Source organism: Heloderma suspectum, chromosome 16 (assembly GCF_057233095.1).
Source record: "Heloderma suspectum isolate Gila_16-S chromosome 16, 16-S_ref, whole genome shotgun sequence".
Taxonomy (NCBI): domain Eukaryota; kingdom Metazoa; phylum Chordata; class Lepidosauria; order Squamata; family Helodermatidae; genus Heloderma; species Heloderma suspectum.
The window spans coordinates 23,534,564-23,558,041 of NC_139473.1; the positions used below are offsets into that span (position 1 = coordinate 23,534,564).

The 23,478-nt window shown below is 57.5% G+C and overlaps 2 protein-coding genes across 9 annotated transcripts; one reads left to right on the forward strand and one right to left on the reverse strand.

Annotated features, from left to right (window-relative positions):
- Positions 1-3,333: 3,333 nt before the first annotated feature.
- Positions 3,334-10,748, forward strand: XAF1 (XIAP associated factor 1). 5 transcript variants are annotated; one of them, XM_084822854.1, is made up of 8 exons: positions 3,646-3,698; positions 4,493-4,628; positions 5,169-5,225; positions 5,799-5,997; positions 6,531-6,598; positions 7,048-7,383; positions 7,934-8,000; positions 9,192-10,748. In XM_084822854.1, exons 1-8 carry the CDS (start codon positions 3,667-3,669, stop codon positions 9,233-9,235), a joined length of 939 nt encoding a protein of 312 aa, XP_084678980.1. In that variant the 5' UTR covers positions 3,646-3,666; the 3' UTR covers positions 9,236-10,748. The 5 variants fall into 5 exon arrangements, with proteins under 5 accessions (XP_084678976.1, XP_084678978.1, XP_084678979.1 ...); XM_084822852.1 differs by lacking the exon at positions 4,493-4,628 and having other exon boundaries at positions 3,336-3,698; XM_084822851.1 differs by lacking the exon at positions 9,192-10,748 and having other exon boundaries at positions 7,934-8,397.
- On the reverse strand, positions 10,213-22,747 carry TEKT1 (tektin 1). 4 transcript variants are annotated; one of them, XM_084822847.1, is made up of 8 exons: positions 22,660-22,747; positions 22,175-22,369; positions 21,030-21,195; positions 19,284-19,412; positions 18,231-18,374; positions 13,250-13,472; positions 11,342-11,538; positions 10,213-10,497 (listed from the first exon to the last, which is right to left on the reverse strand). In XM_084822847.1, the coding sequence occupies exons 2-8, from the start codon at positions 22,362-22,364 to the stop codon at positions 10,338-10,340; spliced, it is 1,209 nt and encodes a 402-aa protein (XP_084678973.1). In that variant the 5' UTR covers positions 22,365-22,369; positions 22,660-22,747; the 3' UTR covers positions 10,213-10,337. The 4 variants fall into 4 exon arrangements, with proteins under 4 accessions (XP_084678973.1, XP_084678974.1, XP_084678975.1 ...); XM_084822848.1 differs by having other exon boundaries at positions 22,561-22,747; XM_084822849.1 differs by lacking the exon at positions 18,231-18,374.
- Positions 22,748-23,478: the final 731 nt, after the last annotated feature.

A 23,478-nucleotide genomic window follows, 5' to 3' on the forward strand; every position in this document is an offset into this window, starting at 1 on the left:
CATTCATATCATTCCCTCAAGTGAGCAGTCTGGCTTTATTTCCTAGAGTATGGACTGGTTTGATCTTCTTGTGGTCCAAGGCACTCTCAGAATTTTCCTCCAGCACCACAGTTCAAAAGCATCTATCTTCCTTCACTCAGCCTTCCTTATGGTCCAGCTCTCGCAGCCATAGGTTACTATGGGGAATACCATTGCTTGAACTATGCGGACCTTTGTTGTCAGTGTGACATCTCTGCTCTTAACTATTTTATCAAGATTTGTCATTGCTCTCCTCCCAAGAAGTAAGCATCTTCTGATTTCCTGGCTGCAGTCAGCATCTATAGTAATCTTTGCACCTAGAAAGACAAAGTCTGTCACTGCCTCCACGTTTTCTCCCTCTATTTGCCAGTTATCAGTCAAGCTGGTTGCCATAATCTTGGTTTTTTTGAGGTTGAACTGCAACCCAGCTTTTGCACTTTCTTCTTTCACCTTTGTCATGAGGTTCCTCAGCTCCTCCTCGCTTTCATCCATCAAAGTGGTATCACCTGCATATCTGAGATTGTTAATGTTTCTTCCAGTGATTTTAACTCCAGCCTTGGCTTCATCAAGCCCAGCACGTCGCATGATGTGTTCTGCGTACAGGTTGAATAGGTAGGGTGAGAGTGTACAACCCTGCCGTACTCCTTTCCCAATCTTAATCCAGTCCGTTGTTCCGTGGTCTGTTCTTACCGTTGCTACTTGGTCGTTATACAGATTCCTCAGGAGGCAGACAAGATGACTTGGTATCCCCATACCACCAAGAACTTGCCAGAATTTGTTATGATCCACACAGTCAAAGGCTTTCGAATAGTCAATAAAGCAGAAATAGATGTTTCCATGAATTGCTGGAGTCTACCTTGCAAGATCTTGAGCGTTACCTTACTGGCATGTGAAATAAGTGCCACTGTTCGATAGCTTGAACATTCTTTGGTGCTCCCCTTTTTTGGTATGGGGATATAAGTTGATCTTTTCCAGTCTGGTGGCCATTCTTGTGTTTTCCAAATTTGCTGGCATATGGCCTGCATCACCTGGACAGCATCATCTTGCAAGATTTTAAACAGTTCAGCTGGGATACTGGTATGTGTGTTTTAATGGCTGGATGGCTCTTGGAAGCTACTTTAGATAATTATTTTTTTTAATATAAAAGTGGATTATAACCTTTTAAGATAAAACTTCAGATCTGAGGAGAAGCTGAGACGGAGCAGGACTTCTCGGGGCCACAGGGGGCTTGGGTGGCACCTGGACTGAGGGGCATCCATATCGGTTTCCTCCTCTTAATCACAGCCAGGATTCAGCCCCCAAACCTGTTTCAGTGCCAGGCTCAGAATCATGAAGGGTTAACAGAAAAAACAGCCTCTGAGCACATGCAGAGTAATTTCCCCTCTCTAGCCCCCCCTCCAGTAACCACAGGCAGCCCTAAACCACACAGTGAGTTTAGGGGACCGAAGGGTTTCCCAACCACCAAGTGGAGCTGAGCTCCACCAGCAGGCTCCCAGTGTGAGAAACTCAGGACCACTGAGAAGTCCCATGGCCTTCCATCCCCATTAAGGGAGAAGCAAACTGAGCCCCTGTGGCTGCTGCTGGATGCCTGGCTAACTGGAGCCCAAAGCCACCATTGGCTGGCTTAACAAGAGCCATTGTTACATGACCAGAGGCTGGGGTGATGGGCTGTAAAATTCCTGCTTCCTTGGGGATGATCCAGACATCAGAAGTGGCCTAAGGAAAGGTAGATTTCTTGGGCTTTGGAGACACACCAGCTGCAGCCCAGAGCTGCCTGGGCCCTCGGCATCCATACCGGAAGTTTGGCCCTCACAGCTGCCCATTCCAATTGCCAGCTTCTTTGCCACTCTTAAAGGTACAGAAACCCTGCAAGGGGGCTCCAGCTGGCACCTTCCCCGCTCGGGTCTCCATTGCTCCATAATTTGTCTGAATTGCTGATTTTTGGGAAGCAATTCCCTACATCTGATGAACACTTTCTATGGGATGCCAATCTCCAGCAGCTGCTGCTGCCACCACTGCCATGTGAATCAGGTGCAGCAAAAGCCACATGTCTATGGCACCTTAAAGGCCACCCATTTATTATGGCAGAAGTTTCATGGTCCATCTCATCCAATACACGAAACAATGTTATCGTCAGATGGCAAATAAATTGACCACTCTGCTGACTGAGGATTCAGTCTGTTGGTTGGACGAAGTGGACTCTGGTGGACGGAAGCCACGTCCACCGCTGATTATGGGCAGGGCAGGGGGACCTACAGGAAATGAAATCTCAGTGGCCAGCACATTTCACATGACTGACAAATTGATTTTCCACGAAAACTGTTGGCTAAGAAATTTGCCCTGGACCCTGATGCTGCTGCTTCTCCCTGTTGCTTTGGCTGGTGTGTGTATGGGGGGAGGGTCTCCAGAAGCTGTCTAGCACACAGCTCTGGAGATTTCTCATGTTATTATGTATATATCCCTTAAAATACTCCTGCAAAACAGGTTTCCTTCACAGCAACCCTGTGAGGAAGGTCGGCACGATTCAGCCCCTGAGAACCAGGACAGATCTGCCAGGGGTGGTGTGTGCGTGAGTCTCCCTGAACCCTGCCACTTCCCAGAACATAGCAGGGGGGGGGGCATTGCTTTGTGGAGGCACCAACACTGCGCACGTGTTCACTGGCATGGAGGCAGCTCAGGGCCCCTAGAATGGCAGCTGCGTACCTTCTGCTCACAAAGACTCCACGATGCAGATGGCAGGCCATGGGTTCTTCATTGGCGGAGAGCCAGGGGGGTGCCTGGCCCTTCCCAGAGTCCAAGAGACCAAGTGGAGGGGCCTCCCATCTCTAGAGCAGGGCTGCTGATTCTCCTTCAGCCTGAATGCCATTTTGGAGACCACCACCCAAGGGCTGTGTTCCACTGGGGGTGGGGGCAAAGGGGTGGCACCAAATTACCAGCTTATTGTAGCTGAAAGCTCTCTGTGCCGGGAACTGAGCCGCAGGAGAAGCACTGGGGGGGGGACCACCAAACTCGGAGGGCAGCACTGGGTCCCCAGGCAGGCTGGATTTGACCCATGGGCCTGAGCTTCATCACCCCTGCTCTGGGATGACCACCTGGGTTTCTGTGGCACCTGAGCTCCGTGGTGCAGCAGCAGTCTGCACGCAAAAGGCCCAATCCTGGCATCCCCACTAAAGGTATCGGGGCGCAGGTGACTGATAGGAAAGGGGCCCGAGGGCCTCCCTGCAGAGCCTTCGCCAAGCGGGGTGAGGCTCCTGCTAGGAGGGGCCTGCTGCCCTCTCGTGGCCGCCGCCGGGGTCTGCCCGCTGGGAGCGCTGCCGGCGGATCTCCCTCCGGGGATGCCTCGATCCGGGGATGCCTCGACTGCCGCCGCCCTCCAGATGTGTTGGACTACAACTCCCAGCATTCCTGACCAATGGCCATGCTGGAGCTGCTGGGAGCTGAAGTCCAAAACGGGGGAAACCTGCTGGCGGGGGGGCAAGGGACCCCCGGCTGCGGGAGGCGGAGGGATCCCCGGCTGCGCCTCGCGCTCCCTCGCCTCCCTTCCAGGCCGCCCGCCTGCCCAGCCCTCGCGCAGGCGGGTGAGTTTCGTTTCCACCCCGGCAGGTTGCAGAAATGAAAGCGAAAGACAGAGCGAGCCCGAGCCGAGCCATGGAGGGAGAGCGGCGCCTCTGCAAGAACTGGTAGGCGGCGGGCGGCTGCTTCGGGCGCTGCTGCTGCCGGTCCGACGGGGCAGGGGGGCTCGGTGCTGCTCCTACCCCATTAGCTGTGGGCAGCGGAGGGGCCGGCGGCGGCGGCGGAGGGCGGTGTTCTCCTGCGCAAGCCCCCTGCAAGCCAACGGGAACAGAGGGCCGCCCCAGCGCGGCCCGGGAAGGCGGGTGGGGGTCTTCCGAGGGCAGCAGCGGCCTCCGCACCTTCCTCTGCCCGGTCTCAGGGTCGCTCACAAAGGCTGCCTGGGTGCAACTTGGCGCCCAGCCCTCCCCACCCCGGCGCCCGCCAGATGTGCTGGGCTACAACTCCCGGCATGCCCCACCCGGCACAGGTAGTCCAGCACATCTGGAGGGTCGGGGAAGGAAGGCGGCGGTCGCCGCTTTGGCTCATCAAGAATGAGTGGGAGGGATTTCCCCCGGTTAAGGGAAGCTTCCTCAGCTCCCCTTGAAGCCCCTCGTGTTTCATGCGAGCCCCCCCCCCCCCGTCACTTTGGACGAAACGCCCGGGGCTACTGCCGGGCCTGATCCGGAGGAGCACGTGCGCCCTCCTGTCCTGCGAAGGCACTCGCTGCCCAAGCCTGTTCTGGACGCTTCGGCCTGCAACCCCCATCCGCCCTCGTCAGCATAGGCGACGGGAGAGGCCTCGGCCTGGGGGCCGCGTCCGGGCGTGCTGGGGCGCAGGCAGGCCCGGGCAGGGCCTTGGCGGCGCGGCCCCGGCGGCCTCTGACTTCTCTCCCGTGGCTTTCCCGCCGCCCTCGCCGGGCCAGCAAGCGCGACGTGGCCGCAGCCAACTTCTCCCTGCACGAGGCGCACTGCGCGCGCTTCCTCGCCGTCTGCCCCGCCTGCGGGGAGCTGGTCGCGCGGAAGGACATGGCGCAGCACCGCGAGGACGCCCACCGGCAGGTAGCGGGGCTCTGCCCCTCCCGCCCCTTGCCCCGCTCGGGGCGCGCCCGGTCAGCGGGCGGGCGGGCGGGCGGGGCCCCGGGGCACGGCGAGGCCCCCCGCGGAGGGGGGAGCCCGGCGCCCGCCTGCTGAACACGTGCTGGGGCCCTTTGCGCCTGGAGCCACATTCACGCCAGGGAGGGGGGTTGCGGGGCACGGCCCAGAGTGGGCGGGACCTCCCCTCCCCTCCGCCCCCTCCTGCACCCCCTCAGCGTGTGCTGGGCGACAGGGGCGGGGCCGATTGCCCGGCAGAGGGCGGGGCGCCCCTGCCCCGCCCCGGGCCAGGCCCTGCCGCCCCAAAGCCCGTCCCGGGGCCCTCGGCCTCTCCTCCTGCAGGGCAGAGCTGCCCTGCGCCCCGCTCCGCCGCCCTGGCCGGGGCGCAGGGGAGCCGGACGCCCTCCAGCCCAGCAGCCAAGCCCTGGGCTGGCTGGGCCTCCCTTCCTGCCGTAGGGCTCGGGCCTTCCGGACGATGGGCCCCCTGGCCTTTTCTCCCCCTTGTAGGTCAGGTGCCAGCTCTGCCACCAGCTGATGCAGCAATACCTGCTGGAGGGCCACAAGGTAAGGGGGGCGTTTGCAGGGGGAGACAGGCCTTGGCTGCCTTCCAGGACCCGCTTCCGTTCGCCCTGATCCTGGGTAGCAGCCCCTGCCTGAACCCTTGTTTGGCTGAGATGTGTCAGTACCCCAAGGGCCCAGCTGCAGTGACCAGAAAGGGAGCTGCCCTCCCCCAACATCTCTGGATTCGCCTCCCTTCCATCCCGGCACTGACAAGGGGGGGGGGCTGCTACCCCTGGTGGGTGTTCACGGGTTCTTAAAGCACCATGGGGGCCTTGCTCCGTCCATGGTGAAGCAGCCCCCCCAGCTTTTGCCACTCGGTGCAGGCAGGCGAGGGAGCTGCAGCCGTTGCCGCCCCAGTGCCGGATGCGGCCTCTCAAGGTGCCCATTGCAGCGCTCCGAGGAGCATGCTGCAGCTTGTCTTGTCCTGTGCGAGGCGGCCACAGGGGCTTGGGCCTGTGCTTCTTCGCGTAGAGTTGGGGGCCTCTCCCGGTCGCCCTCCTTTTCCCTGGTCCTGCTGTTCCTGGGGCGGGGCAGTCCTTCTTCATGCTGCTGTGTAAGGCGAACCCTCCCCCACAGGCCGAGGTGTGCCCTGAGCGCTCCGCTGGGTGTCACTTCTGCGAGCTGGAGCTGCCCTACCACAAACTGGAAGGTCATCTGGATGCATGCGGCAGCCGGACCACCATGTGCTGGGACTGTGGCAAGTACATCATGTACAAAGCCCTCGAGGGCCACAAAGCCACGTGCCTGGCCAGCAACACGCCGAGGAGGGACCCCGGTGAGTCCAGTTGCCTCTGCCAAGGCCCGGCCCTTCCAGGCCTTCCGCCTCCGGCACACTCTGAGGGACAGGTGCCGGAGGGGCCCACAACTGGAGCTGGGTGCGCTGAGCCCCCCTCAAGATGTAGCCTGGTCTCCCCCATGGGGACTTAGAGGCAAGAGTGGCCCAGCAGAAGGGATGTTTCCGGTAGCAGATCAGGCAGCTGGGTGACCTTCGTGGGTGGAGTGGCTGCCCCCCCCCCCCGCTCCCCACACCCTCCAAGAGAACTCACTGCAGTTCAGGGCTCTGGCTCGCTCTGGGCATCAGAGACTTGGCTTCTCCGAAGCTGCCCAACTGGCCTCAGCAGATGCTCCAAATCACTCGGGGAGCTTAGAGGGGCAAAATGGATGACCAGCCACTGCTGCCACCCCATTCTCTGGCCGATGGTATTCCTGGGGTGGGGGGAGGTGCTGCCCCAGAGGGTCTCTCTGGAATGCCTCTGCCTCCCCCCCCCCGGCCTGCAGGCTGCTCACAGCGCTTTCCTCCCTCCTCAGGGCCCCCAAACAGTTTATGCCAGCAGTGTGGTAACTGGTTTCCGGACGAGCAGCACCTCCAGCACCTGGTAAGTGTATGCCCCCCCCCCCCCGCCCTCGGCCACCACCTCCCTGCTGTTTCCTGGGCAGGCCGGACAGCCCCATGCTGAGGCTTGGATGGCGGCCTGGGGAGAGGCCAGGCGCCTGTGAATGGCCCTTCCAAGGCACAGCAAAGGTGCGCGGGGCTTGGCCTGGGGTGCTCTGGGCGCGGAGCAGGCACCCTCCCCGGGGCCTCTGGTCGTGTACGTGTGTGTGTGGAATGATGTGGTTCTTTGCTACCCCCAAATCCCCTAGCTGGGAGAAGGGGGATGTTTGCACCCTGTCCACTGCTCCGAACTGGCCCGATGGCTTGCCACAAGCCACTTGGAACCTTCGGGGGTTGTTTCCGGGTCAGTTCCCACCCTCCAGGATGGCGCTTTTCACATGCGGTATGCGTGTGCACATGTGGTCATCGTTCCCTTTTGCCCCTTGTCTACAGGAAGAATGCTCTCGGCTCCTGGGGGCTCTCAGCACCCGTTCCCACACAGAGCCCCGGCTTCCTCCTCCTCTTCCTCAGAGGGTCCTGGCTCCCCCCACTTTGAACTCAGTGGTCGAAAAGGACGTCCTGCCCAAGAGGAAGGACAGCGAGCGGCCTTCTGTAGCCAGGCCCTCGCTGAAGCCCCCCAGGAGCAAGAAGGGGGCTGGCCACCTGGCCTCCACATCCGCCTTGGCTTTGGCAGGGCTGCAGGGTCTGGATGATGCGGCCTACGACCAGCTGGCGAGCTGCTCCCAGTGCAGCATCCTCCTCCCAAGTCCCACCCTGCAGAAGCACGAGGTGAGCCAGGGGTGGCTGGAGCCACGGCCACGGGGGCCATGTCTGGGGAGGATCTGAAGGGGCTGCTGGGATACTCGGGGGGGGGGGGAGTTCTCCAGTGGGAACCACATCAGTGGAGTGCTGAAATAATTGCTCTCTTCATGTTCTTGTCAGCTTTGCTCACCATGATTGGCCTAAAAGTTCACCTCTGGGGAGTGGGCATGGCTCCCTTCGGGGTCCACCAGGCAATTGGCACCGCCCTGGTTCTTCCTTGGGCGGGCGGAGGGGAGGTTCCTTCTCTGTAAAGGAAAACTTGCTTGTTTATGTTCAAGAACTCTTAAAAATGAAGAGTCTATGAAAACCTTAAAGTTAAGGACAGATAGCAGCGCTAGTGGAGAGGTCCTAAGGCAGCCTTTCCCCAAAGTGGTGCCCATGCTTGCTGTGTGTGATGGGAGTTGTAGTCCAATACATCTGGAGGGCACCAGGTTGGATAGGGCCATCCTCGGACTACTATGCGTGGCAGCTACAGAGACCCGCTGCGGCATTCTTGCTTTCATCCTTCCTGTTTCAGAAAAAATGCCGGCAGGCAGCTTCCCTGCAGACCCTCCGTCGGAGTCCCCGTTTCCTGGGAAAAGGAGGTACTTTGTTGCTCTTTCTGCTGAGCCACGCCAGAGGAGCGGCTGGTGGCACGCAGGGGCCACACTGCAGAAGGCGCAGGGGAGCTTCCTTCCGCCAAGTGCAGGGCCGGGAAGCCTTTGGGTCTCCCATCATCCCAGTGCACTGGCTGGGGCTGATGGAACTTGGGGGTACCAGTCCCCCACACCTGGCTGGGGGCCCCTCCTGTGACCCAAGGAGGCTGCACTTGCCCATTTCTCAGTTGCAAGAGATTCAGAGCGGGGCAGCTGCAGCTTGTCTCCCCCTCCGCCCCCAGCTACAGCTGGAAGCTTAGTGAAGTTAGTTTGATTCTTGACCCCCCTTTCTGATGCCCCTTTCAAGGCCGCATCCAGCAGAAAGAGACCCAGAGTTCAGAGTAATACTCAGTAAGACACTCAGAGCTCAGTCTGAGAAACAAGCCTAGGGAGAGCTGGGAAGAAGGGATCAAGCAGCCCCCTTTGGGTCTCCAGGCGCCAGGAATCTGAAAGACCCTGCCCCTCGCATAAGGGACTCCTAAGGTAGCAGCTGCATGGCGGGTGGACCCCCCCAGCTTAGGCATGTAGGGCAGAGGACCCCCTCCCCTTGCCCAGTGCCCCTTCAGCTCTTCAGTGGAAGATGCCAGCCCTCTCCAGCCACCCAGGGCCCTGGTGCAGTGGGTGCAGCCGCAGGCGAGAGGCTGAGCCGCCCCCTGCTTGGGTGGGGCTGTGGGGTCCCTTTCCCCCAGCAGGACAAGAGGGGTCTCTGCCACGCCACGGACCCCCATTTGACGATGGGCCGCCATTGCCAGTGGGGACGCCCCGCTCCCGGCAAAGCTCCTCGAGCAAAATCCCGCCGGCTGCTCTCGCGCTGGGAGCGCCTCGCACTCCTGCCAGGGCTCGGCTGTGCCAGTCGTGGGCCCGCGTGCAGGGGTGCGTGTGGGCCCATGGCATTGCACGGGCCAGGGAGACGTGGCTGTGCCAGTTCAGGGGGTGCGTGTGGGCCTGTTGACCCTGAGCACGCACTGGGGCGGAGCCCCCGAGACTTGGACTGTGCCGGTGCACCACCCTGCTCTGGGCACCTGTGGGGAGGGCTGGGAAGGAGAAGTGTCGCACCCCACAGCCATGCTCTGGCCGGGAAAGAGCAGGCCGGCCTGCCCCAGCGCTGACCCCCTTGCTTTGCCTTGCCTTGTCTTGCAGAGGAGTCACTGCAAGGCCCCCCCGGAGAAGCCAGCTGGCAGTGACAGGGAGCATCCCTGTCTGTCCGGCAGTATCCGGTGCAGCCCACTGCTTGGCCGCGCACGGGCCTGATTTGCCTCGCTGAGAATAAAAGAGCTACGCTTCACATCCAAGACGGAGCACCAGCAGCCATTCTGGGATTTAGGGCAGAGTCCCTTTGGGGTGGGGAAGGGGTTGCCGAGACTTGTCCTCCCAGAGCACGTGCCAGTACTGGCCAGTGCGGGATGCAGGCCACGGAGCAAAACAGGGTGGGGGCCTCTCCACTGTCTCCTGTCCACAAGGAAGAACAGTGTGTGTGTGTGTGTGCGCGCGCACGCACTGGGGGGGGGCTTCGGAGCCTTTAGGGGCAGAAGGGGCGTCCTCTGGAGGGAAGCAAGGGCAAACAGAGCCCACATAATGCATGGGAGGCTGAGGGAAAGAGTTGCCTGGGCCGTGTCCACAGTCCCGGTCCCAGTCCCGTGGGGGGCCCAGTGGGAAATGGGGGCGGGGGGGCGGTGGACAGCCAGGTTCCGCTGGTCTAGACCTGTATCTGACAGAGCTGAGGCAGAAGCCCTTGATGCTTACAAACCCAGTTGCCTTTGGCAATTTGCAGCACACTCTCCCTACGCCAGGGGACTGCTCCCGTTACGGGGTCCCCGACCTGTCCGGCTTTGGGTACTTTCCCCCTAAACCGGCAGCATCATTTGCACTAGCGTACAAAGGAGGGTTGGGGGACAGATGGTGCCTCGCTCAAGTCTGCCCGTTCAAATTGGCTCCAGACAGGCAAGGATGACTCAGGACGGTGCAATCAGCGGCAGGGCTGCAAATCCTGAGGAGGCAGGCTGGGGGCTGCCCCGCCTCTGAAGTGCTTGGCCTGTGTGTGAGGGGCAGCAGCTGCAGCCCTCCAGCCCCTGGGAATGGGGCCAGCGGCTGGGGCGAGCAGGCCCCGACATGAGAAGGGGGCGCATCAGGCTGTTTGCCTCACACTGAACTACTCCGGCCTCGGGTGTTGCACGACTTTATTGTCCCACAGAAAGTCTGGTGCAAATGCTGGGCCGCTGCCGCCCCTGGCAGAGCTGGGTCTGTCCCTGGCTGGGGGCCCACGCAGGGTGGGGCTCCCGCCCGCTGTCAGAAGTGGTGGATTGCCAGGGACTCCCTGATCTGCATGCACAGCACCTCGTCGATGTAGAGTGTGTGGGCCTTGACCTCAATCTCCTCCTCCAGGGAGAGCTGCCGGCGGTTCAGACCCTTCAGCTCCGCTTGGGCCTGAGCCAGCATCTCCTTCAGCCTAAGTGCAGAGCAGAGAAAGAGCAGGGCAACTAGCCGAGAGGCCCCTGGGGCCGCCTCCTTCCCAGGCCCTCTGGTGGGGACATGGCAGGGCACCCCCCCCCCCCCGATCCCAGCCAGGCCCCGACTCTCCTGGGGGGCGTGGACCTGCCCACGATTCAATGGAATGGCTGCTGGGAGCCAAGACACTAGGAATTCTGTGCCACAAAAGCCCCTGAGGAGATGGTGCAAATAAAGCTGGGCTTGCACGAATGCGGCTGTTTTGTGTAGTCCTTTGCCAGAAAGACAGACCCAATCCCTCTTGACCCAGGATTGCTGGATGCTCTGCCCATGCCTCTTCACATTTCCCTTCGTAGCCACCCATAAGGACTAGAGATGTGCTCTCAAAGAGGGAAAGGGAGGCATTAATTCCCAGGAAGGACACAAGGCTCAGCTGGGTGCCAGTCTGACCCTGGTGGTGGCAGTGGTGCCCATGCAACCAGCAGCGAGACACCCTCCGCTTGCACCCACTGGGCCAAATCCATCCCGGTTCACAGAACAGCCATCTGTTGCTCTGACAAGCTCCCGTGAAGCAGCCCCTCCAAACTTCACCTCTGCTGGAGAGAACTTCACCCCACGCTGACACTGAAGGCTGGGGGCAGGGGAAAGCATCCCCTCCTTTTTGATGGGAAGCGTAGGGGGCCCAAACCCAGAGGATCTTGGGGTGGTGTGCAGTGACGCCTCAAGGCCACAAAAGGCTGTTAGCGCCGGGCAGCCCCCCCTGCCCTCCTGGGGAGGTTGCCAGCCCCCAGGGAAGATTCCTGAGTGGGAGGCCAGGCCGTGTTGCTGCTGGGGGCTGGACTTGCCTGTGGATGTTGTGGCTGATTTCCTGCACCTCCCGCATGAGCCTGCACTGCACCTGGTCCCAGCAGAGCTCTGCGTTGGGCCGGTGTGTCCGGGTCTCCAGGCGAGTCTGGGCCACCTTGGCTGGCCCCTCCTTGTCCAGGATGGACTTCTGTAGGGCCTCAATGTTCTTCTCCTGGGAGCCAATCTGCGCCATCACCTGCAGCCAAAGGCAGAGCACATCAGCGAGAGGAACGCGGCTTGGGCTGCTGTTTCCTGCTGGCCAAAAAGCGAGAGGGAGGGTGCCTGCCGCTGCCCACTGTAACGGGCTCTGCCGCCCCAGCCAGTCTCTCAGTCTGGCAGGGTCTGCCTGAGGAGAGCGCCCTGCGTGGCAGGCCGCACACTCCTGGTGTGAGCCCAGCAAGGAGGGCAGCAGGCAGCTGCACTAGCAGGGAAGAGCCCCGTCACTCCGCTCAAGACCCAGAAGCAATGCTGCTTGTCAAGCAGGCTACCTGGGGCAGCCGGGCTTGGGCTCGGCCGGAAGCACCCCAGCAACTCTGGATGTCTCTGGACAGCAAAGCACACCGAAGGGAAGCCTGGGGCAGCCAGCCAGCCTTCCCTTGGGGCCTCAGATGGCTGGGATGGAGGGCAACAGATCCCCCATGGCTCATCCAGCCCAGTACTGCTAACATGGACTGGCAGGAGCTCTTCAGGTTTACGGGCAGAGAAGGGCCTTTCCCAGCCCTTGCTGGGCACGGAAGCCAGGACCTTCGGTATGCGATGCAGGGGCTGGACCATTCAGCCACACCCCTCCCCTGCAAAAGAAGTCAGATTCCAGTCCTTGGGGTGCTGATTTTAAGAGGAACATGGGAGGAAGCTGCTGTTTACAGAGGCCCTTGGAACATCTAGCTCACGACTGTCTACACCAGAGGTGGGCAACTTGTAGGCCAAAACATCCGAATGGCCAAAACTCCCATCTGCAGCCAAGGGGAGTTGTAGGCCCAGACATCTGGAGGGCCACATCTTGATTGCCCGCTTGGTGGCTTGGCGGGGTTTCAGGCGAGTCTTTTCAGCTGGCCCTGGAGATGCTGCCGGGAGCTGAGCCGGGGGGCCTTCCGCGCACAAGGCAGGGCCCCCCACTGACACGTGGCCCCTCCCTCCCTGCTGGAGCAGTGTCTGGGCCATGCTTTGGGATGGGCCATTGCGGGCAGGGTTCAAGGGCATCAGTTGGCAGTTTTTCAGCCTTTTCCTGGACTGAGAACGTTCTTTCAAAGTTGTTACCCACACAAACCCTAGACACGGTGATGGACTGGAAGCAACAACAGATGAATGGAGGAGATGGACAGGGCCCACCCCCTTGGCTGCTGGCCCATCAGGTGTCAGGGTGGAAACTGAGCCCATAGAGCCCCAGACTAGTTCTGATTCTGAGGAGGACCAACCACCTGTGGGAGAGGAGCTCGCTCATCTCTCACAGGCACAGCGGCAGGGGGAGATTCCTCCTGCCTGCATTCCTGAGAGATAGTGACCCTAGCAGTGAGAGAGTGGAGGATGGGACCTTGCTGGATGCTCGGCAGAGACGGAGGGAGAGCCCCCTGATGGAGGGTGCCAAGAGGCAGCGCTCTGCCCGCTTGGCGCTAAAACAACGGTCGCGTCCAGAGGATCCCCAGGTAAGAGGGAGGACTTCCCCATAGCCCGTAAGTTCAGTTTTCTCCCACTCTTCCCCTTCAAGCGGGGACCAACTGCCTTACCCAGGGCTTAGGCTACTCTGCTAACTACCCCAGTGCGTTTCCTTGCTGGTGATGAGCATCTGAAAGCGTCATTAAGTTGCAAAGGAACAAAGCCTTGGAAAGAATCCCTTTCGTCTGTGTCGTGCTTGGCTATTGGAGGGGACTGTAAGAGGCAGCTAGGGGGCTCATGACATCAGGCTTGACCTTGGCCAGGTGCATCTCCAACGTGCTCTTGGCGTCCCGGGTCTCTTTCACCCTGTTCCGGAAGGCGACGTTGACTGTGTTGCTCTGCCTGCGCATGTCGCGTGCCGCCCGGGAGAGGATGCTGTCGATCAGCGCACGGAGGGCCAGGGAGTTGTTCCGCTGCTTGTCGGCTTTTTCAATGTTCAGGTTGGAGAAATCCACCCATTCTTCTGGACTCACTGAGCTGTCATGGAGGCGAAAGAGAAGGCAGGTCACTCACATTGCTGGGCATCATCCAGCCCTAAATGTCTGGAATTGGGAGAAAGGAGGGCAAGGGGGTTTCTCGGGGCTGATGCATGTGGAGCAGCGGGTGAGAGTTCCGAGATGGCAAGGCCATGGCCGGTCAGAGGAGCGCTGGCACGTGCCTCCCCGGGCTCCTTCCACGTGACTTTACCTCTGCCTGTCACGTGCAAAGCCCATGCTTCGCCCCTAGCGCCATCCCAAGCAGCGCGCCACGTCTGGGGCCCTGCATGTCAAAAGTAAGTGCCACACGCAAACAGGCCCCTCAGTGGCCTTAGCGCTGCCATTGGTTAGGGGCATCGGAAGCTGCCTTAGGAAGTCAGACCCCCCGGTCCATCTAGTCCTGGCAGCAGTGGCTCTCTGGAGTTTCAGGTAGGGAGAGGTCAAACTTGGGGCAACTCGTCCTCCACTGCTACTTTTCCCCTAACAAAAACTGTCATTAACCTGACGGTGCACCATGTCCACCTATTCAGCAGTCAGTGGACACAGCATGTTCCAGGGGAGGAGACTTGGGGGGGGGGGGGTCTGACGTCTCAATTTCACAGAGGCCTGTTCCCTCCTTTTGGGGGGCACCCCCCATCTCTGGCAAGGCACAGCCCTGTGTCATAAGACAAGAAGAGCCCTGTTGGGTGAGCCCTGTTGGGTAAGACCCAGGGTCCATCTAGTCCAGCATTCAGTTCACACACTGGCCAACCAGCTGTTGACCAGGAACCCACAAGCAGGATATGAGCACAACAGCACCCTCCCACCCATGTTCCCCAGCAACTGGTGTACATAGGCATGCTGCCTCTGGTACTGGAGGTAGCATATAGACATCAAGACTAGCAGCCATTGATAGCCTTTTCCTCCAGGAATTTCTCCAACCCCCTTTTAAAGCCATCCAAATTCTGACTAATTTTTTGATCAAGTAACCTCCCTTGTAGACCATGGGAATGCTATAGACATCATATACCTCGACTTCAGTAAAGCTTTCGACAAAGTGCCTCATGATCTCCTGATGAGCAAACTAGCTCAAAGTGGGCTAGATGAAGCAACGATCCGGTGAATCCACAGTTGGCTACAGAATCGGACTCAAAGAGTGCTTCTCAGTGGGACCTTCTCAAACTGGGGAGAGGTAACGAGTGGGGTACCGCAGGGCTCAGTCCTGGGCCCGGTGCTCTTCAACATTTTTATGAATGACTTGGAGGAGGAGGTGCAGGGAATGCTGATCACATTTGCAGATGACACAAAATTGGGCGGGATAGCTAATACTTTGGAAGACAGAAACAAAATTCAAAGTGATCTGGATAGACTGGAGCGCTGGGCAGAAAACAACAGAATGACATTGAATAGGGATAAATGCCAAGTTCTGCACCTCGGAAAAAGAAACCAAATGCAGTTACAAGATGGGGGATACGTGGCTCAACCACACTACAAGTGAGAAGGATCTTGGAATAGTTGTCGATCACAAGCTGAAGATGAGCCAACCATGTGATGTGGCTGCAAAAAAGGCAAATGCTCTTTTGGGCTGCATTAATAGAAGCATAGCTTCCAAATCCTGGGAAGTACTAGTTTCCCTCTACTCAGCACTGCTTAGGCCTCATCTGGAGCACTGTGTCCAGTTCATGCAGCCCAAAAGAGCATTAGCCTTTTTTGCAGCCACATCCCATTGTCGGCTCATATTCAGCTTGTGATCGACAACAATTCCAAGATCCTTCTCGCTTGTAGTGTGGTTGAGCCACGTATCCCCCATCTTGTAACTGTGCATTTGGTTTCTTTTTCCGAGGTGCAGAACTTGGCATTTATCCCTATTAAATGTCATTCTGTTGTTTTCTGCCCAGCGCTCCAGTCTATCAAGATCCCTTTGAATTTTGTTTCTGTCTTCCAAAGTCATAGCTATCCCGGCCAATTTTGTGTCATCTGCAAATTTGATCGGCATTCCCTGCACCTCCTCCTCCAAGTCCTTAATAAAAATGTTGAAGAGCACTGGGCCCAGGACTGAGCCCTGCGGTACCCCACTCGTTACCTCTCCCCAGTTTGAGAAGGTCCCATTGAGAAGCACTCTTTGAGTCCGATTCTGTAGCCAACTGTGGATCCACCGGATCGTGGTTTCATCTAGCCCACTTTGCGCTAGTTTGCTCATCAGGATATCATGGGGCACTTTGTCAAAAGCTTTGCTGAAGTCGAGGTATATGATGTCGACAGCATTCCCACGGTCCACAAGGGAGGCGACTTGATCAAAAAATGAGATCAGATTTGTCTGGCAGGACTTGTTTTTGACAAATCCATGTTGGCTTCGAGTCATCATGGCATTGTTTTCAAGGTACTTCCAGATGGATTGCTTTATCATCTGCTCCAGAATTGTCCCAGGGATTGATGTCAGACTGACTGGTCTGTAGTTCCCAGGTTCCTCCTTTTTACCCTTTTTGAAGATAGGGACAACGTTAGCCCTCCTCCAGTCATCTGGCACTTCCCCCGTCCTCCATGAATTCTCAAAGAGAATAGACAGCGGTTCTGAGAGTTCTTCTGCCAGTTCCTTTATGACTCTAGGATGCAGTTCATCTGGCCCTGGAGATTTGAACTCATTCAAAGTCATTAGGTGTTCCTTGACCATGTGCCTATCGATCTCTCAAGCTGCAATCCTGCCCCTTCAGCCTGTACTTCGCCTTTGCCAGGGGGGTCATAGACCCTCTTTTGGGAGAAGACTGAGCCAAAGTAGGAACTGAGCACCTCTACCTTTTCTTTGTCATCTGTTATCGTTTTGCCGTCCTTATTTAATAGCTGAACCACCATTTCTTTCCTCTGCCTTTTACTCTGCACGTAGCCGAAGAAAGCCTTTTTGTTGTTTTTAGCATCCCTCGCTAACCTCAGCTCGTTCTCAGCTTTAGCTTTCCTGACGCCATCCCTGCAATTCTGTGCTACCTGCCTGTACTCTTCCTTTGTTACTTGGCCTTCTTTCCACTTCCTATGTGTGTCCTTTTTTGTTCCTAATACAAATAATGTTTTTGGTCCTAATACAGATGCCTGTGGGACCCCACTATTTACTTCCCGCCATTGGGAGAATTTACCATGTAATTTACCACTCTCTGCTTTCTGTTCTTTAACCAGTTACTGATCCATAAGAGGACCTGTCCTCTGATTCCATGGCTGCTAAATTTGCTCAGGAGTCTTTGGTGAAAGATTTGTCAAAAGCCTTTTGGAAGTCCATGTAAACACTGTCTACCGGATCACCCCTGTCCACATGTTTATTGACACTTTCAAACAACTCTAAAGGGTTAATGAGACAGGACATACCTTTGTGGAAGCCATGTTTATTCTTTTTCAGCAGGGCTTGTCCTTCTATATGTTTATTAATTTTATCTTTAATAGTGCCTTCAACCAATTCATGCGGAACAGACATTAAGCTAATGGACCTGAAATTTCCCAGATCCCCCTTGGATCCCTTTTTAAAAATTGGTGTTACACTGGCCCTTCTTCAGTCCTCTGGTATAGAGGCTGATCTTAGGGACATGTTGCATATTTTGGTTAAAAGATCAGCAATTTCATATTTGAGTTCTTTGAGAACTCTACGATGGATACCATCTGAGCCCAGAGATTTACTTGCTTTCATTTTATCAATAAGGTTGAGAACATCATCTTTTGTTGCCACTATCTGCCTCAGTTCCTCAGACTCCCTTCCTGAAAACATCAGTTCAGGCACAGGTATCTGTCCTACATCTTAGGCAGTGAAGATGGATGAAAGTATTCATTCAGCTTTTCTGCAGTCTCCTTGTATTCGTTCTGTATTCCTTTAACCCCATTGTTGTCCAGTAGTCCAACTGCCTCCCTAGTTGGTTTTCTGCTTCTGATATATTTAAAGAATTCTTTATTGTTGGCATTGATGTTGTTAGCGATATGCTCTTCAAAATGCTTTTTTGCATCTTTTATTGCCTGCTTGCATCGCCTTTGTGCAAGGTTGTTTTTGTGCAAGCTTTCCTCACTTGGGAAATCATGTGTTATATATCCCAGCCCGAAGAACAGCCCTAGTTCCAAGAGGAGACAGTGCAAAAGGAATGGTGGGGCGGGGGGGGGGGGGGAAGAGAAAGTCCAATACATAGTGAGAAACTGCCCTGGAATGGCACTGGAGCCGACGGAACTAGATGGAGATCTCAGCCTAATTAAGAGAAGGTGGGCAGCCCAAGGTCCTTTTGTGCTGGAGGTGGACAATTATGCCAACAGTGTGCATGGGGGCTTACAAAGTCCAAGAGGACAGGCCTCTGCCTCAAGGAACTTGCAGTCTAAAATTCTACTGAAGGCAGACAAGGGTGGAAGGACGAAGAAATGGAGGGAAGAAGAGCAGGGTGTGTTGGCTGCAGTGAGAAGTACTCTGTGTTGCCTCCTGTAGGGAATGGGACTTGGGGGCTGCGCAGAAGGCATCCTGGAAAGGGCGGATTTTGAGGAGAGATTTGCAGGAAAGCTGAGAGACTGCATCATGCAGGTGTTTTGAGAGGTGGCTCTGGCAGGCAAGCGGGCAGCAAAAGGGAAACAGAGGCTGAACTGTTTGAGGGAGACCAAATTACCCCCTCACCCCTTCCTCCTGCTGGTCAGTTCTCTTCCCAAGCCAAGACTTGTTGAAACAAACAGGAGCTAGGTGAGAGTGCTCGAGCCTTGGGGGGGGGGGGTAATCTCAGGGTCCTCTTCCTGCTCTGCTGCCACTATGCACCCCCGCTCCCTTGGGACTCACTTCTCCTCAACCTTCACAACGTTCTGGGCGTATCCAATGTCAGGCGTATTGTTGGTCAGGCTGGAGCAATAGTTGTCGATGGTCAAGGCTGTGAATTTGTCCTTCAGATCCTTTTCGAGGTTGTATTTGGCTGAGCGGTTAAGCCTGGAAGAGGAAAGCCAGCTTTTGGGGAGAGAACCAAGTGAAACACTGCCTGGCCAGAAAGTGTCCAACATGTCCATAATCCCTGGCTAGAGGGCACCGGGTGTTGTGAAGAAATGGCACAAGAGGGTGTGTGTGTGTGTGATATTGTGTGTTCCACAACTCCACTGAGCAGAGAGCAGCTTTGCAAAATTTCTCTCTGCCTCAGCAATCCTTGCTGTAGAATGGGCAGAATGGTCCTCGCCCCAACCTTGCACAATTCAAAGATCGAAAAGCCTACTAGGATACAATCCTAGACCCACTTACCTGAGAGTAAGCCCCCTTGAACTCAACAAGTCTTACTTCTGACTAGACAAGTGTAGGATTGAACTCTTAGGAGAACACTTCAGAATGTCAGAAGGGCTGGGAAATGCACAGAACCTCCTTCACCAGAAGTTGTAAAACCAAGCCAGAGAGCCAGGAAGAGGCAGGATGGCCCTCAGAGGGCCATGCTAGCACTGGAAGGGGGAGAAGAGAGGCGCCTCCAGCCACATGGCCAAAGGTTCTCTTTCGGTGGAGATGCCGGGGATCAAACCTGGGACCTTTCATGTGCAAAGCAGGTGCTTTTCCACTGAGCTCTGGTCCTCCACATGGGATTTCTGTACATGGGCAGAGCTATCCCCCCCACCCCTGCCACACGCACACACACCCTGGCTGTCCTTCAGCCCCATGGATCAGAGCTGTGGGCTCTGGTGTTAACACCCCTCAGCTCCAGCTGTGGAAATGCTTTGAACATGTGCCAGCAATTGGGTTTTCAGTTGTGTGTGAACACACATACACTTTCAGCCCTTCCCTGCTTTCCACATATTCTCCAGAATCCCCACAACCTCCTTCTTCCCCCACCACCCATGTACTGCATTTGCTCTCCCATACCTGATCTGCTCATTGGCTTGCTCCAGCGTGCGCTCAAGCAGAGCAACCACTCCCTGGAGAACCTCCACTTCCTTGATCAGCTCCTGCTCCACTTTGTCATGGACCAGGTCGATCCCAACCCGCCTCTCCCTGTACAAAGGAAGGAGAAAGGTTTTCCTCTTAGATGCAGCAGGATTGCACAGATAGGATGTGTCTCTAGCAACAAGGCTGGGTGCAGCACTTTCTGTGAGGTCTCCTCATTATAGGGGGTGTGCGTGTGTGCATGTGTGTTTTCTTTGGCATCCACCATTTTGCTTGCAGTCTGAGGGAAGGGTGGATGGAACTTTTAAAAGCTTGGAGCAAGAATGCATGGAAGCAACCGCGAGATTGTGTCCAGACAAGCACCCTTTTGCTCGGCCAGAAGCGGAATTTGAACAGCGGATTCATACAGCACCTGATATAACACTGTATTGTCTAGCAATGCCCTTTTCCATAAAGTTTACTCCCATTCAGCAGATGTCACCTGCAATATTAATTAAAAGTTTCCTCTATGCAGATTTTGATCCTTTTATTGCTTCAGCATGGCTGGGGGAATTGCTGATGAATTGCCCCTTAGTCAATTCGCACGCAGGGAAGGTCTTTAATTGCTACTTTCCTCTCATATTTTTTTTTATATACAAAATATGAGAGGAAAGTAGCAGTTAAAGACATGCAGGGAACAGAAGCTGACTAAGGGGCAATTCATCAACAATTCCCCCAGCCATGCTGAAGCAATAAAAGGATCAAAATATATATAAAGCCACCCTTTAAAACAGACCTGGGAAAGAGATGTTACCATTAAAGAGCAATTAATTAATAATTCCCCCCCCCCCTTGCAATGAACAGGTAGCAATGAAAGGAGAAGCAGCAGCAGCTTAAAGGGGAAGAAGCTCTGAAAAGCCCAATAGTCCTGTCTCTCCACACTGGACTTGTGCTTTATAGCAAATACAAATCTGAAAAAGAATGCAGAAAACCCTGGATCGCAATGATTCAGCAACACTGTTGGCTGGATTCTGAGTTAGGAGTGAGGGAACACAAGGGGGCAATTTCAGAGAAAAGGGCTAGTGTGGAAGCAACCCTGAGAGTAGAATGCAGAGATGAAACTGGGAGGAAAGGGAGTGATGGAAATGGAAGTGTGGGGAAAAAGTCCATCATCCTGGATACTTCTACATGCTCCCTCCTCTAGTCTGGGCCGTGTAACACTACATTTTTATTTTTCAAAATGTACTGTTGGTGTTATTAATTACGATAACAAATCCTGCTTTGCTTCCTGCAGCTGTTTCTTTTCATGACACGCATCAGGAGCTGCTCTAAGCAGATCTTGATGTGACCTACATGGTAGGGTGGGCTACTCGTACTGCTGCTCTCCTGCCCGGCCCGTTTGAGGAATGGGCACCTGTGACTGCATTGGAGGGGCTTTTGGAGGGGCTGCATGGGCTTCCCTTTGACTGAGAAGACGCTGGTTTTCAATGCCAGGGCACAGCCCTGGAACACAAAGGGGCCACTTTGCTGCAGCCTTTCCTAAGATGAAGAAGAGAGTGCCTCAGAGGCATGTGCAAAGGGCCATTCTCCCCCTACTGAACCACCCTGATGAGACGGCCACACAGCAGCCAAATGCGGAGTCTTTTCAGAGCTCCCTGAGCAGGAATTGAAGGTGCAAGCCGCCCTCCCCAACCAGTTCAGATCCCCTGGGGGAAGGAGGAACAATCCCCCGCCCCGCATGCTCACCGGTTCAGGAGACACTCCTGAGCAATGAAGAGCGGCTCCTTGCAGCCCTCCAGGGCTTTCTCCAGCCTTGTCCTGAATGCCAAAAGTGCCTCAGTCTCCTGTGCAATCTGGTCAAGTTTGTCATCCAGTTGCTGCTTCCAGAATTTTATCTCCTTGAGTCTCTGTTCTGTAGGAGGGAGAATGGTGGGTCAGTCCAAAGGAGAGGAGCAGCAAGGCTGGCAGGGGGCTCTCAACACAACTGGGAGCGGACTGGGCGTGGTGGTAAAAACCCAACACGTTTAAGGGGCTGGACCTCCAGGCTGCAGGCTTAACGGGGGGAACAGTTGTGCCACAGCGGCAGGCCAGTGGGCCAAGGGGAAGCGCCCAGCACCAGCACTCCTGGCAGGCGGCTCCCACAGCCGGTACAAGGGCTGGGGCCTCTCCTCCAGCAAGGAGCGAGCCTAGCAGGACCACCAAGCCTCCCTCAGCAGCCAGCCAGACACACACAGGGCATGCTGGAAAGAGGCTCCCGCCGGCAGCTCGATTCCTGCAGCCAGCAGGTCTGCGGCCTCCCTGCGCGGAGCTTCCGTGGCCATCTTATTCACTAACCTATCCGTGAATAAGATACGAAACGCTACCCCCGTCCCGGGGAAGGGCTGAGCCCGTGCTCTGCATGCAGAAGGCTCCAGGTTCTGTCCCAGGGGCGCCTCCAGGGAGGGCTGGGCGAGAGTCCTGCCGGAAACCCTGGGGACCTGCGAGGGAGCTGGGCGGGCGGGGGGGGGTGCGGGGCTGGCCAGGAGGCGGCGTCCTGCGCCCGTATTTGCTGCTTAAATCAGCCCGCCACGCGCAACCGCGAGGCCCGGAGCCCTCACTTTCGGGGGAGCGCCGCAGCGCTGCGAGGGGCCCCCGCCTCGCACGCCACCGCTCCTGGGCTCCGCTCCCAGGCGCGGAGACCCTTCTCTGCTCGGGCGCTCGGCCGCAGCTGCCAGTCCGCGCGGGCAGCGCTGGGCCAGAGGGCCCGGGCCGGGCTCCGCCTCGGGCAGCCGCCCTGCGCCCGCCGTGTCGGCGCGGCTCGCCCGCGCCGCCGCCCGCCTGCTCCCCGCGGGGGCCGTTCCGCGGGCGGCGCGGCGCCAGGCCCCCGCCATCGCCCCCGCCCCCGCCGTCACCGATGCTCTCGCGGACGTCGCGCTGGGCCTGCCGGGCGGCCCTCTCGACCTCGTCCACCAGGCGCCGGCTCTCGTCCACCAGGCGCTCGGAGCGGGACCGCTGGGCCTCCGCGCCGCCGCACTGGGCCTTGCTCGCGACGCGCCACTCGGCGGGCAGGAACTCGGGCGGCGCCTGCAGCGGCCGGGCCATCGCTCCTGCGGGGAGGAAGGGCGCAGTGGCGGCGGGGCCCTGGCGCCCGGGAGGAGCGGGCCGCCCGCGGCGCGCCCCGGCCTCGCGCGCTCCCTCCGCGGGAGAGCCCGGGCTGCCCGGCCGGCGAGGCCAGGGCCCGGCCAGAAGCGGGCCCGGCTGGGCTCCGGCGCGTTGCGCGCGCCGGGCGCCGCCTTGCCTTCGCCGTCGCGGCCGGGCCGCGGGGAGGGCGCGGCGCCACCCCCGCCGAAGGCAGGGGAAGCTGCCGCGGCGGTCGCCGCCGTGCGAGCGCACCCACCCCTCGCGGCGGTCCGGGGCGGCGCAGGGGAGCCGAAGCCGGCGGAGCGACAAGCCCGTCGCCGTGGGGACGGACGCGGTGCCGCGGCAACGGGGGCGGCGCCGGCGCCCTGGAACGCGGCCCTGGGTGGCTGGGCGTGGCGGGCGGAGGGGGCGCCGCCCGCCCCGCCAGGTCGGCCGCGTCCCCCCAGCCTCGCCCCCGCCGCCCCGCCCTGGCCCGTGGGCCGCTGCCTGGGCTCGGAGCTGCCCGCCCCAGGCGGCGGCGCGCGTGGCGTGAGAAGCAACGAGGGATCCAGAGGATCAAATAGGAAATAACGCGGCTGGTACCGATAGGGAAGGCAGAAGTGGGTTCACAGTGAACTTTAGGGAATCGCTATGGGAATGCCATTGGCAAAGCAGTTTGGATAATATCCAAGGAGAAAATGCTGACTTACAGAGAAGAAGGGCTACGTGAGAGGTGGAAGACATCAAACTGCATCATTCGGAGTCAAAGCGAACATAAAGTTTTCACTTATCAATTAATAAAAGCCTGACGTATAGATGTCTAGAGAGATTTATACACTTAGGTTTAATTAATAGACTCCGAGTAAGAAACTGACTGTATCTAACTTGAAAAGTGTATGTTTACGCTTTTACATGCATGTTTCAATCATGACTTTTAGAAGTCAAGATTGTGAACGTAGATTTATGGCTGGATAGCATCACCAATGCAATGAATATGAACCTGAGCACGCTCCGGGAGAGAGCGGAGGGCAGGAAGGCCTGGCGTGCTATGGCCCGTGGGGTCACGAAGAGTCAGACACGACTGAACAACAACAAC